The 15336-nt window shown below is 28.4% G+C and overlaps 1 protein-coding gene across 4 annotated transcripts in view; it reads right to left on the bottom strand.

The window, feature by feature from the left end:
• PDZ-GEF (PDZ domain-containing guanine nucleotide exchange factor) overlaps nt 1-15336 on the bottom strand; it is a 73328-nt gene that overhangs the window by 11757 nt on the left and 46235 nt on the right. For all 4 annotated transcript variants that reach the window (XR_016190772.1, XM_015511102.2, XM_015511100.2 and 1 more), the window contains one exon: nt 8090-8165. Coding sequence is in view for 3 of the 4 variants with exons in the window: in XM_015511102.2 (XP_015366588.1) it covers nt 8090-8165 (76 nt within the window). In the remaining variant the exon portion in view is untranslated. The remainder of the gene's footprint in view (nt 1-8089; nt 8166-15336) is intronic.

The following is a 15336-nucleotide window of genomic DNA, read 5'->3' on the forward strand; positions in this document are numbered from 1 at the left end:
GAGTGTATATAAAAATCGACATTCTTTTATTTTCCACAAAAAGTTTAATGAATTGTGCGATTTGAAAATTATAAAAATATAGTACTATATAACTATAACTACGTTCATATAACTTTATATTTAGATGATGATGAAAGTGGTGAATGTAAAATAAATTTACAAATTGCGAGGTGTTAAATTTAAGTCCACTTAACCAAAATTATACATTTTTTAGAAACATTACAAAAAGGTTTTGATCTATAAATTGTAAAATGTTACATAACTTATTTTTTTATTTCGCAAAATATTGTTGTGAAATAATATAATATTGTGTAGAGAAATGGATCTTCAAAAATGTTTTTATTTTTATTTTTTGATAAAAGAATTTACCCTCGGCGACATAGGCGATAGGCCATTGATTTATTGTTTAAATCAACAAATTCATTATTTATTAAGTGTTTATATTTTGTTTGCAGTTCTGCCTCTGTGATAAACTTGAAGGTGGCTGAAAGCAATGATCTTATTAGTTTATTATTTATTATAACTGGCTGTGTATTTTTAATCAAATAAGTATTACTATATTGACTGCGGGTAAAATTTTCAAAACGACTTGTTAAAAAGAGCTTAATGCTATGTTATATACTAAGAATTAATCAATTAGGTATACTTAAGTAGTTAATAGTAACCTAATCTTATATTTCATATTCTTATAGCGGAGGGAAATGCACGGTATACCGCACATAAAATCGATGTTTAATGCATAAACGATATCAAACGCCCTAAATATTATTCTTGAGCTTCAAGGAATGACAATGATATACGTAGGTACATCATCATCATGAATAAACGTTTAAGAGTCGTTGAAGGAAAAAGAATCCTTAGTATAGTTATATATACTATTGAATATATTTTTCACAGCTATGGCTGTTTTATAATAATACATAGGTATTTTCTACGTTTGACGATTATTACGACCGAGTACTCTCGACATAATATGATGACGTGTTGTGCATAATAAATTGGTACGGGATATATATAGGTCAAACATATATAAAATACATACATTTTTGATAAAAAGTGTAAATCAATGTGATAAAAGATGGTATCTATCATCACTGGGATTTTATAAATATATTAATTGATTTAAGGAGTCCCGACTAAGCAAACAATAGCTTATTTCTGTATTTGTTCATAACATTTCACAATAAATATCAAAATCATAATATTTTGAAATAAGATGATTTTGAAATATGGTCCAAGTATAAACACATAATTCAATAAAAATAAATTAAAACTGTCAAAGGAAAAAATAAGAAAATACAATACAATAAACTAGAGTATTTTAATGCATATTATCTATAAATCTTTCCCTTTTTCATGTATAGGAAAGTTACAACAGTAAAAATATTATCATAAGCATTTTTTTCTTGCTTTGTCTCTAATATTAGAGATTGTGAATTTTTTCGTTGGTTTTTTAATTGGCTTTTTTAATTTGTTAAAATTCCTAGTACTTAAATATACCATGAGCAGCGAGTATTTAACACATTCATTTCATATAAGATAAAATCACATAAATTAAAAAATTATACAACAAAAGTCTATTATTTAAATAATATTATATTTATATAGATACTAATTTGTTAATAATTAATAATAATTAATACTTAATAGTTTTATTTTTTATTATTAGTGGAAACCTGCAGCAGAAACAGGTCATTGGGTGTCGTGTGTAACGGTAGGAGTTATTTTTGTGTATTTGTTTATTGGTTTTTAAGTTAGTAGGTTGTAACACGTATTTTAGGAGGACATTTTCGACCAAAAACATATGCCCTTCTATTTTTATGTATATTAATATTATTTTTTGTGTTAATATGTAAAATTATAATATGTATATAATAAATAATTGTTATAAAATAATGGCAAATATTAGTAATAAAAATTAATAGTATATACTTTATATATGTTATACTTATAGAAAATAGTTTAAAATATAAAAATACCCATTAACATTGTTTTTATATTTATTATATTATACTTAATTATTATTGACAAAAATTGTACATTATTATTTTATTTTTATGATTAGAGTTATATTGATTGACCCGATATTTTGTTTAGAATGTTAATAAGAGCAGAAAACTAAAAAAACTTGAATTACAGGCCCTTTATAAAGTGACACTAACTATAAATGGTTTGCCTTGTTGCGTCACTGGACACACTCCCAACGTCACCATCGTGGTAGTTAGCTGCATTAATGCAATAGACTCGTAAATTAAAAATCAATAAACTATGTCGTATACTTTATACTATGATATTAAATTATATAATATAGGTATAGATATCGTATTCAAGCGAGTGATACCAGACAAAGTTACAAATTTGTTCATTAGCGGCTGTGAGAGCGTGTGGCATATTGAAGAGATAAAAAGGAAATAAGAAAATGGCATTGAAAAGAGAAATACACAATATATATAATATATTACACGTCGCAACAGCTCATAAATACTCGTGTAAATACAATAATATAAACGCAAATATAATATACGAAAACTAATAAAAGAACGGAACGAAAACAACGTATAGTCTCTTATTGTTGTAATAATATTTATATTTTATCCATAATATGAACCCGGAAAACCGACGCGCTGTGTGTAAGGGTATACGACCTACACCTATATAGGTACATAATATAATAGCAAAGTATATAATATACTATATATGACGTGGTTCAACCCTGTTGCACGCCCTTCGCTTTTACACATACATACGTCGATAATAATAGTTTATAAGGAGGGGAGGAAAACAGGCACATACATACGAAAGGAGTCAATCATATGCCCCTTTACACGCGTGAGCGAGACGTTTTAAGGGGCCGAAAAACGATGGAGGTGTACCACCGCCTCCACTGTCAAAGGAGCTAGGACTGAACGGCAGCAGTGTAGTAAGTATACGCGTGGTAGTGGCAAATACACGGGTAGGCGAGTGGTATGATGCGGGGTGGAAAGGAGGTGGTGGGCACGATGCGTGGGTGTCCGTCGCTACCGTCGACTGCCGGTGGCGGTGCTTTCGGATCAATATTGCGCTTAACCTACTCGTTTTTTTCGGTGTTTTCTTTCTTTCATTATTATTTTTTTTTTTAATTTTTTGTCATCTGTGTTGTGTAGGTTGGGGTGAGGTTTCAGACACTTTTTGCTTTTTAATCTCTTAAAAAAGTCCTCCTGTCGATGATGATGATATAATTATTCAAGTCTCTCGACAATATAGGTCTCTCTCCCTCTCTTACTGTGTCATTGTCTAAACTTATAAATTATAAATTATAATACTACGTATACGACACGAAATAATTCTTATCAGTTTATATTGTAGCAAACGAAGACAACATCAGTGCAATCATTTACGAATGAAATAACCGATTGACTGCGCGAGACGGAAAACTTTCATAGAACTATCGTCTTGATAGGTACAGATATTGTAATTTTATGGATCCAAAAGCCAGATACAATCCATGTACACAGAATTTGACGTTATTCGTGTATTGTATTGAATAATTATCAGGGGGGACGGTGTTGTCACTGAGAAATCACAGCAGACAATTAGGACAATCAGGTACTTGGGTTTAATTTATCTATAATAGCCATAAAAAGAGAAAAATTATCAGAGAAGCATAGATGCAACTAGAACCTTATATTTTTTCATCATTAAACTTATTGAACATTTTTCTTATAGTCCACATTCTCCTCTGCGACTCTACTGAGTTAATAAACGGCAAGTCGCTTAAAATGTATAACAAATAAAAATGTATACACCTATATAATATATATATATATATATATTTATTTATTTTATTTTAAATATTCAGTTTTTTAAACTTTATTTCTAATGTGTAGTAATTCTTTAATAAATTGACAAAATCTCATTCAATATCGAGAATACCGAATAGCTAAATAGTTTAAAAGCATCATACTCGTTTTTATAGAAAATCGTTTGTCTAGTAATGGAGAATATATTGTTCGTGCCTTACTATCCAATATATATTTTGGGGAAACTATAAAAGTATTTAAGGGGGCTAAGCTTAAACGGAGGAGATCGCAAGAGTGGTTGACATATTATTATAATGTAGTTTGAGTCGGCGTCGGACGGTGGGTGGGTGGGTCGCGACGCCACTCTATATATAGTGTGTGGCGCACTGTCGCGAGTAGCTCGGGTTCTTCGGAGAAGTTCGCGTGTTATTAATGCCTTTTTTGTACAATTTTTAGTTGCACACGTTGTAATATGATATACACTCATTTCAATACAATACAAATACACGGCGTAATATTACACGTAGGTGGTACATAATATTATAACATAATAATAAGAGTTTGGCGGGCGATAACATTTTATCATGTGTAATATGGTATTATAGTTAAAGTAGGGTAGAGAATGCATAATAATAGTATACGAAAAAAGACGCTACGTAAGTTACATTATGCCATTATTATTTATTACTGCCTTGTGAAGTTTGAGATATAACGTTGTTAAATGTAATCATAAAATACTGCATTGCAGAGTACCCACTCACTGACCATTGGTAAATATCAGAGAGAAATTTTGTCGCGTTACGACGTCATTGACGTATCGACACGTGAACAATTTTTTTATCGTCCTCAACATTTGTACCTATATTAATTTAACGAGAAATCCGAACAACTGCGATGCATACAAACGACTGATGTGAAGAATGTGTAGTACACTGTTGCTCGGTGTCAGTATTACTATAATAACTAATAAGTATAATAATATCTACTAATAACAAATATGGCTTCACAGCATACAATAGAAGTACCCGCATATACGCACGTGTAACTATACAAATAATAATCACGGAAAGTGGCAAATGGTAATTGATTGAAGTTTTAATTAAAAACCATAAACTAAATTAAATTTGAAGGAGAAAAGGCCAAGGAATCGGCTATACAGAAGCAACATAATATAGTCTCGTGTTGCAATATAATAAGAAATAAAATAGTGGATGATGGCTAGTATAATATAGTTATTTGAATTGCAACGGAATGTTTACAGTTTTCTTTATTACATCACACTGGACGAACACATGCGATTTCAATTATCCATAGGTAGTTATTTATTATGAAAATATATTATGTATTTTTAAACCATCGACGCATGCACGAGAGCAAATAAGTTATTTTTTGTGTTCGCTTTTCAAGTATATTATATTGTGTTTAGAAATACCAAAAGTAAAAACTCAATTACATCTAAAGAAAAAAAAATTTGAGTTTTGACAAATAATCAAGTTAAAGTAGTTAAACCATTTCAAAAATCATTTGAATCTTTTGTAAAAGTACTAGAGTAAAATAAAAGTGTTTTATACTATGGTATAATTAATATACCTACTTAATAATATTACATTATAATAATGGAATATTAAATACTAAATATTATGACTTGGATACATTTTATTTAAAAAATATTACACTATTTCAGAATTTGTAACTTATAACGGAAGGAAAACTACAAATGACAATTCACAGTGATTCGAATTTGTATAATTTCAAAATGTATACCTTCCTATTTCTAGCTAAGAATTATATTACTTGAAAGTTAAAACAGTAAAAACCAAAATAATTAAGGTATAATGATAATTTTTGAATAAACTTAAATTGAATAAATTAATCAACTAATTTAATTAATTACATACACATTTACAATGAAACAAAATGTCCAGTTAAATAATATCAAAAATGTTTCAAGTAATTGCATGAATATAAGGTGCATCTGAATTGGAGAAACAAATAAAATTAATTAATTTAAAAAAAAAACAAACTACCTACTTGAAAATACTATAAACAGTGGGGTAAAGTTTTAATTATAAGCATTTAATTAATTTCGAAAATAATTTAATAATTAAACATAGAGATAAACATCATTATTTTAATTCCTAAAATTATAAAAAGTAAGGTGAAATAAATTATTTGTAGAAATTAAAAATAAAAGGTATAAGTTTGCTTTAATAAGAATATTTTAACATTAATAAAGCCGAAGTTTTAAAGTGTTCCTACTGTGCAAATATTGATAAATTTCCGCAAACTAAATTTTAATTACATAAACCATTACTTTATCCAAAATTGTGATTAACTTTTGAACTTTAAGTTTAGAGGAATTTTCTTATCTTGAAAACTTATAAATTATTTTTGTAATAGTAATTATTATAAAACAAGAATAAATTTAAATTTTTAAGCATAATAAAGTTTGATATCAAATTTATACACATATATAATACATAAGAAATCATACTATATAATATACATACGTAATTAGTATGGTATATTCGAGCATTTTCACAGTTTAACGCAATTTAATAAAGACAATATTAAAATTATTCTAGGAAATATGAATTTTACGTTTCATGTTTATGAAATAAAATATAGCATAGTACCTACCTTAACCAAATATAACAATACATTTATATTTTTCATTCATTAGGTATAGTTGTTTATTTATTTATATGATTTTGACACGTTTATTACAAGATTTATACTCTCTACCAAATTATCAAAATTTATTGACTCAATTATTATTCATTATTTGATATTAATATTTAATACCTATCATCCTGAAAATTAAGAGTTGTTAAAACTAACAATTATCCATATTTTGTAGGTACAATATGGTCATAATATATTATAATGTAAGTAGTAAAATTATGGTAATTATTCTTAAATTATAACAAAATTGCAGATTTAAAGGTTTCCACTATGTTATACAATAGCTGTCGGGTACCTTATCATTTAGAGAGTCATAGTATAATATGAATTGTTATGTTAAATTCGATTTTGTTTACTAGTTATGTTAATGTGATATATATTTAATTAGGTGCGAAAAACGATACTGGTTGAAGATCTAGTATACAGTTAAGTTTATTTTATGATATATTTATATTATTATTATAGTAATTAATTTTACTATCAGTAATGCAATAGGCGTTATATGGTATCAATTTATAGCCTATTAATAGGCTTGAAATTAATCTAAATATTTTTAAAATCTCATCATAGCTTAATATGAGAATTAAGAATAGCCTATAGCAAAATATAATACCTAAAAGGTCCCCCTGTAAGAGGGATAGGCTCTGCTGAGAAGTTGAGCTGTCAATTTCAATACAAAAATTGTAATGGATGTGTATTCAAACATATTTGTTATTATAATCAAATTTAATAATTAAAAAAAAATATTAATAAAAATCGAAAATACCTCATGGTTTTATAAAGCGTAACTTTCCAAGAAACTTTTTTTTTGATAAAGGTATAAAAACTTGTTGGGAATTTCGTATTAAAATTTCGAATGACAGCTATATGAAAAGAAAAACTTTTATGAATTTCTAACCGAAAAATAATTTACAACATTTGTTGTTTTTTTCATAGCTATATATAACTCAAAAGAGTCAAATAGTTTGTAAATTGTACTATGCAAGGAAAATACTAATATTTATCAATATTCAGTGAAAACTTCAAGTGTCTACAGTTATTCGTTTTGGAAATACAACAAAATATCAAAAATCGATTAATGGGAATTCAGTAATTCACCACTGAATATCAAATATCATAAAAATATACATTTTAAAGCTTATATATAATATTAATCCTTTGTTCTAGTAAACTTTTTATTTTTTGTTAAAAGAAAAAAAAGCTTAAATGAATTTCTAAAACGGTAAACCAGTTACTGCTGTATATAGGTATATTAGATAACAGAAACTGACAGCATGTAGGTATGTGCAGAATATGTCTGAATAACTAAAAAAAAACTACCAACAAACTTAGTTTTGATATGGATGCGCCCAGGCCACGTCTATAAATCATTATTCGATGAAAAAACCTTTTTGTTTACTCGCACGCTGATTAATGCTAATGGTTTGGCTTGCGGTGCAATATCTTTTTATACGCTTAACCCTGTCCACAATTAGAACGAAATGAGTATATCCACTAACCACCGACACCACTTATAATAATATGATATAGTATATTATTTCGACGGTCGTATGAACAAAAAAACAACGAATAAAACAGATATAGAGGTCGATGACTAATAATAACGAAAAAAAAACATCACTTACCACCAGCATCTCTGATGGTTCCAACACGAAACATTCGTTGGGTCGTCTAGCGTTGCTTCCGGTTCGTTTTCCAAAACTGTAACAAAAGATATCACGATATTAAAAATATGTTTACTCTTATACATAATTTGGTACAGCCAAAAGGGGGGAGGGCACACCACAACAACGGACGTTTATTAATTTCTCCACAGTTAAAGCGCATATCGTAATATATAATATTTCGTACAATCATAGTTGCGACAACAGACATAATACATTATATGCGACCAGTACTTAAATACGTACATATTATAATAATAAATAATGGAAACATATACATTATAATATAAAAGTTGTATAGCGAATTATACATGTCACATCATGATGTATTTAGGATTTCGACAAAACAGCCTCGTCACACACATGGACTATTTATAAACTCGTCGGAAACTGAGCCGTATGTATGCGCATTATGCACATTATATACATACATACATACATAAAGGTATACCTAAAACGCAAAACCGTAAAAGAATGGGACAAAGCTAAATCGCACATGTCGTAGGTTACAAGCACCCAATTCGACGGGGATTTCAACTCAATTACATATATAACGTTGGCACTGGTGGCGAGAGTGGTCGAACGAGTGGTGGTGGTGTGTTAGGGATTGAAATGCAACACGGTCACGCTGCTAACTTTTCGGGTCACGGGTAAAGGGATCGACCCTCTCCTGCATCACCTGCGCCCCCAAAGACAGTGAGTCTCTCTCTTGATATACCGGGTGTAACACATGACTAACCGTCAAACAAATGCAATGAACTAAGTAGTGTTTTTAATTCCAATTGATAATTTACACGTTTTTTTTTTTTTTAATACGTAATTTACAATAAAAGTAGAATTTAAAAATTATTGCACAGTCAGTCAATCGTTACATCTGTTAGTTTAATCTGCATGTACGTTTCAGTACTGGTGTTAGGATATTTTATGAAATATAAAATTATGAAATGATTCATATTATTATTATTATTATATTAAGATATTTTAATTTTAATAAAAACCTTTTTGCATGCGTACAACGATTTTATATTTTACTATACTTTTTTATTATGATGAAATGATGATGATATATAACTTGGTAAATTTTTCATTATCTCATAGCACCCACATCTTTTAAGCTATGGAATTTCTATTATCATGCGGGTTATTATTATGACTATTATGATTAATAAATAATAATAACTCGGAAACTATTGGTACTCGTTAAAACTTCAATTATTTAGATATTATTATACATCAACATTTTCAACAAAATCGATAGTTTAATAATCTTCAGTAAATATAAGGGAGGAGGGTCTCGTTTAAAGAATAAAGAGCATCATTATTACAGGACACTACTTACATAGCCTTAAAAATTGAGTGAGAAACAGAATTTGGATGAATGTATAATAATTAAAACGAAATCTGAGTATGAGCGTGCTTGCAGGTGAACTACAATGTCTATCTCACGTCACGGATATTCTTTTTTATGTAAATTATTGCTGCCGATTCATTATTTTGTATAATATTTTCCTACTCACGTTTACTAAATACCGACACGGTGTGTCTTCGGCACGGTATATATAGACCTATTATATCTATTATTATCCGTTGCGGTTTTCCACAGTAAGCAGAGAAATATTTTTCGATCTGTACGGAACAACGAATGACAGCGCTGAGCGAGTGGTGAATGCCAATCATGTGAATAATAGGCTCGTTTTAAATTGACTACAATTAAACATACGCGAGTGGTTTCCGAGCCGTGAAACTCATACAATCAACGATAATAACAATCGGGATGAAACTTATAGTTCCTGAATATATATATATACCTACGATATATGTGTGTGTGTAATATATATATGCGTGATAGGGTGTTGTTTGGTCGATATCGAAGGCAACGATTTTATTTCACGCGTGTGACACGTTTCATTAATCAACTGTCATGTATGTATATATATATATATCTACATATCCTTCTATACTCTTGTAATATAAATACGCAGTGGATAAGGGAAAACGTAAAACATGTCGAAAAACACAAAAAAAACTTAAAATCAAAAACTAACTCCGATGTAAACCTTAATGAAATACTCTATATTATTATATATACATGAATGTGTGAGCCAGTGTGTGTATAGCGTATAGTATACCACACAGCAATAAGTATCGATTATACGATATACATAGTCAGTATACGACCGACATTAATAATTATTTTCCAAGAATATATATTTTAAAAATATATGCGGTCCTGTGAGGCGTACAAAATCGTAAAATATTGGACAATATAGTCGATGGAATTTTGGACTTTTTACACAACAGTGAAAGATCCATTTCTAGTCAGTTTAAATATTTTATAAATAATTTGTTCAATGCTATCTTCTTCAGCTAGCCTTTTAATATTTATTTGTTTTGTAATTTAACATTTATGTTCATAAAGTTTAAAAAAACAAGTAACCACTCTGCTGTGCAATTGTAGGAGTCGAGTGTACCTCGTTATTGAGTATGTCACTGACCACTGTACCTAATGAATATGCTTAATTTGAATTCAATGATAAATAATTGCGTAGGTATCTACGAAAAACAATCCTGAGTGGAAATGAGCTGTTAGCCTATTATCACATCGTATATTTCTAATTATTATTATTATTACAGCAATTTATTTTACTTCTTAATAGCAGTAGCCAGTAGATACGGTATAGATTATAAATTTATAAATGAGCATACGATCAATATAAATATTTTTAAAATATAATTAACCACTGCAATGAGTTTATATAAAATATTATAATATACAAATAAGTTTCAAATCCTAAACAAAATAACTTAATACAGCGGTTCCCAACCCGTGCACCGCGAGTTCATTTTTAAGGGGTACCACGGCTCATCCGAAAATGAAATAAATTATTAAATTATATATTAAAAATGTATTGTAGTTTAAAAGGCAAAAATATTTTACGTAAACAATTACTTAGCACATACTATCTGTATATTTAATATTGAATATAATGTTACTAATATGTGTCGAATAATTCAATAATAGATAAAAATATTGTCAAACTTTCTAAAAGTAAGCAGCCTCAAATATCTCATTAGTTATTAGTTTTTCACTATTAAAATAGAATTTTCTCTTTTTACTTTCAACCGTAAAATTATAATTTGTTGATATGTTCAATAAAATTACTTAAATCAGTTATTATTTAATTAATGAAAACTAGTGTTTAATTTTATCACGTTCCTCGTGATATTCACAGAAGGGCACCTAACAAAATTTATACAAACAAAAGGGTACCGCCGGCTAAAATATTGGGGGGACCGCTGAACTAAAATCATAATTGTTTGTATAAATATCAAATCTCATCAAAGTTGTAATTTCAAATGCGAAAATTTAAATTTAACTAAAAATTATTATTTTTAATTTGTAGTCTACTATTTATGAAGAATATTGTATATATTATACTGTTATTCATTTGATAGTAAGTAACACCAGAAAAAAAAAATCAAAACTGGCAATTTTGTATTTTGATCTCATTAAAATACTGAGTATAGATCCAATTGTCTACTAGAAACCACCGTTCAAACTTGAAAATCAAAACTTTTCTACTATAAGTCTATAAATCGTGTAAACATACACAAAATTGTAAAATAGATTCTTTGCACTGCTTAGAATGTGTAGATTATTATAATTAAGTATTTAAAATTTTATTTAGTAATACTTTTTTTAAAATTTTTAACAAATATCTTACTACCCGGGTCGACTAAGAAGACCTTTGTCATTCTTTGTTTTAAAAAAGTTTTGCCACTAGGTTTTAATCTCGGTTTTAGTGTTAGTATTTTATACATGATTTATTGACAGTATCAATAATTAATTACATATTGCCTATAAATATAGTTAAATCTGAATAAAAGGTGTTCAAAATTAAACGTGTTGAGTATAGGTTCGTGTCTTAAAAGAGTTAAATCGAGGAATATATATCGTTATTATAACGTGATGCCATGGCATGACACAATTTGTTAACTGGTTTCAATGAATTCGCTTGCCACACACGACACTGACACAGCAATGAATGACGGGATAATAGTACTATGAATCGTTGATTTGAAGCTTGTGTTTTCATATCGCAGATAAAAAGTTTATTCGTCCACTGTATTTATAAATATAAGACTAACAAGTTACAAGTAAGTTACATTAGTTAACTTAAAAACAGTCCGGGAATTTGCGACACCAGACGATCTCTGTTCCTGGCATAAGTATTAAGTAGTAATTGCAGCCAACCACCACACCCTTTAAATATTATTATAATGTTCCGCATTATACATATATAGTATGTTTTTATACCACAATAATATGGGTTACCTACGTATATAGAATAGATATTTATGTCTGTACTCATAAACATTTCGAAAAGAGATCAATTGTCACGAGTCGTAGTAGTAGATATTATATTGGACCAGATGGGGGGAAGAGGATTGAGACACGAAATAAACAAACAAACGTAGCGTTTTTTTTTTTTTTTGACACGAATAGTAAAAGTTTTGTATAAACTACTTAACTTGATCGATGAGTGTTTAGGCTAGGTTAGGTTTGTGCACACCTAACTTAACCAGAGCATCGGCATAGTCATCAGATAAAATTTAATTTTAGAGAGTTATTTCTATGACGATGATAAGCTACACTTAATAGTTTTACTCTTAAAGTAATAATATTTACTCTTTCGATATACTGCAGTCAACACCTCTGACTTAGGCGCACGAAAACATAAATATAGTTCCTTTATATTTAGCGTTTCGTTGTCATTAATCTTGAAAACTAAAGGTTTCTTCTGTGAAGTAAATATTAACTTTTAATCACAGATATTACGAGTTATATTGTTAGATATAACTAAAATGCAATAGAAGAATACAATAGACAGCACTACTACAACTATCACTACAAGTTGATGAATGATATAATAACTACGGCTTAATTTCCAGAAATCTTCTCGATGATTAACTCGTTAATATTGGATCAAAAAAAAAAAATTTTTTTTTACTAATATCAGATTGCATGCGGAAATACATACAAACATTTATTTGTATTATTCACACTTGTTGAGCTTTAAACCAGCCATAATTTGTAAATGTGAATATGACACAATACTACAATAGCCATTTCATAATGCATATTATAATTTAACGGATGGTATTTATAGAAGTAATTTATTATTTCCAATAAATATTTTGTTTTTAGGCAATAACAAACGTCAACGAGTTGATACTATTCAAAAATAGGTTCGGAAAAAACTACTAAATAATAAATGGAAATAATCAAAATATAATATGTAACCCAGGAGATTGCAAAATAATTGATAACGATGTTTCCGTTTGTAGATATCGAGTTGGTTATAACTTATAATTATTGCTACATGTTGGTATAATAAAGTGTGTCAATCAAATAAAAAATTATTGATATGCATTTGAAATGACTCAAAAGCATAAATGTAGAACAACCTTTTTATTGTGAAAACCCTTGAGTATACAATTGAAATATGAATTGAATTTAAATTAAAAAAATCAAATCCACCGTATAAGTACTTATTGGTGTTCTAAATTTTTTACCTAAAACGAGAAATTAAAATAGGTACCTTATGTATATTGTTTAGTGTACTTAAACAAACTAATACCGTGAAACACTTTACAAGTGACAATGTAAAATTAATAACTGTCATACAAATACTACCGATGTTTCACATAACCAAATTATCTATATAAGGAACGATTGTGCGTTTATTGAGGTCGGTTGTCAATACTCTATTTATATATTTTCCCATTTATACTGTCAAAATATTTTCTTATAATACCACCATTATAATATTATGTACATAAACGGTAATTATATTTTATTCACGTTAAATTGGAACTGAAACTTCGCGATACGACCAATATACTGGACACGTATATTTTATTAAAATCCCATTAGCATTTATAGTGTTTTATAGTCTATTATTCGATCAGTATAAATATTAAGTAGGATAAACAGATGACAAGCACCGAATAACGGAGCATTTATGAAATTCCTAAGGACGCCATTATTATAATATTCGATGTACGGGCATGTACCAGTTGCCCCCAAAAAGTACCTTTTTTATACCAATTCCCCTCAAACTACCTAGAGAAAAATGCACCAGTTGCCCTCAACTAAATGTACCAGTTGCCCTCACATGTTAATATATACACGATTACAATATATAACCCGTAAAATAGGAGAGGTGAATATACAAATAATAAATAAAATATAAAATTATTTATGAAAATAAAGTAAAATAGTATAAAATGATTGAATCAAATTCATATGATTGAAATTACATATAATATTGTATTAAATATAATATACGAGTACTATACAAATAAGATGGATAAAATTAAAATTTTTTTAAATAATAATAGCCTGCTTGCCGCTTGGTGCAAAGCTGTGGATGAAATTTCCAAACGCTCATTAAAACTAATACGTGAAGAAGTTCAATCAATCGTCGTGGATATAAGTGATATAACATAAAACGATGTATAAAGTGCATTCGCAGAAGCATTTATCGTGCGAGAAGAAAAACACTTCTACCACTACCAAAATCTATTTCTGAAGTTCACTCAGCATTAACACTGTTACAATTAAATACTTACAAAGGTATCATTTTATAGTTGTTTTTTATTTTTTTTGACAAATTATCACATTGAGTTAGTAATTAGTATTATAATTAAATTATTTATTATGAACTTTTGTCATAATTTATTTATTATTTGTATATTCACCTCCCCTATTTTACATGCTATATATTGTATTCGTGTATATATTAACATGTGAGGGCAAATGGTACATTCGGTTGGGGGCAACTGGTATATTTGGTTGAGGGCAACTGGTATATTATTAAAATTCCGATAACAGCCGTGGGGAGCAACTGGCCCTGGACTATACCTATTCCATAAACCAAATAAAATAATAACAAATAGGTAGTCGACACAAGTGTTTTATTTTAGATAATTACGAAACCGAGCACTTCGCTAGCAAAATATACATTATATATATATATATATATATATATATATATATATATATATATAATTTAAATTTGATTATCAAAAAGGTACACATGCAATATTATAAATCTATATCACTAAAAATAATTATTTAAAAAATGTATTGATATAATACTATGTTTTAAAAATGAGCATCGTATGCTAATTGAATACCTACC

The sequence above is a fragment of the Diuraphis noxia genome, unplaced genomic scaffold (genome assembly GCF_037042655.1).
Source record: "Diuraphis noxia isolate RWA-SAM2 unplaced genomic scaffold, SU_Dnox_SAM2 contig0003, whole genome shotgun sequence".
Lineage (NCBI taxonomy): Eukaryota > Metazoa > Arthropoda > Insecta > Hemiptera > Aphididae > Diuraphis > Diuraphis noxia.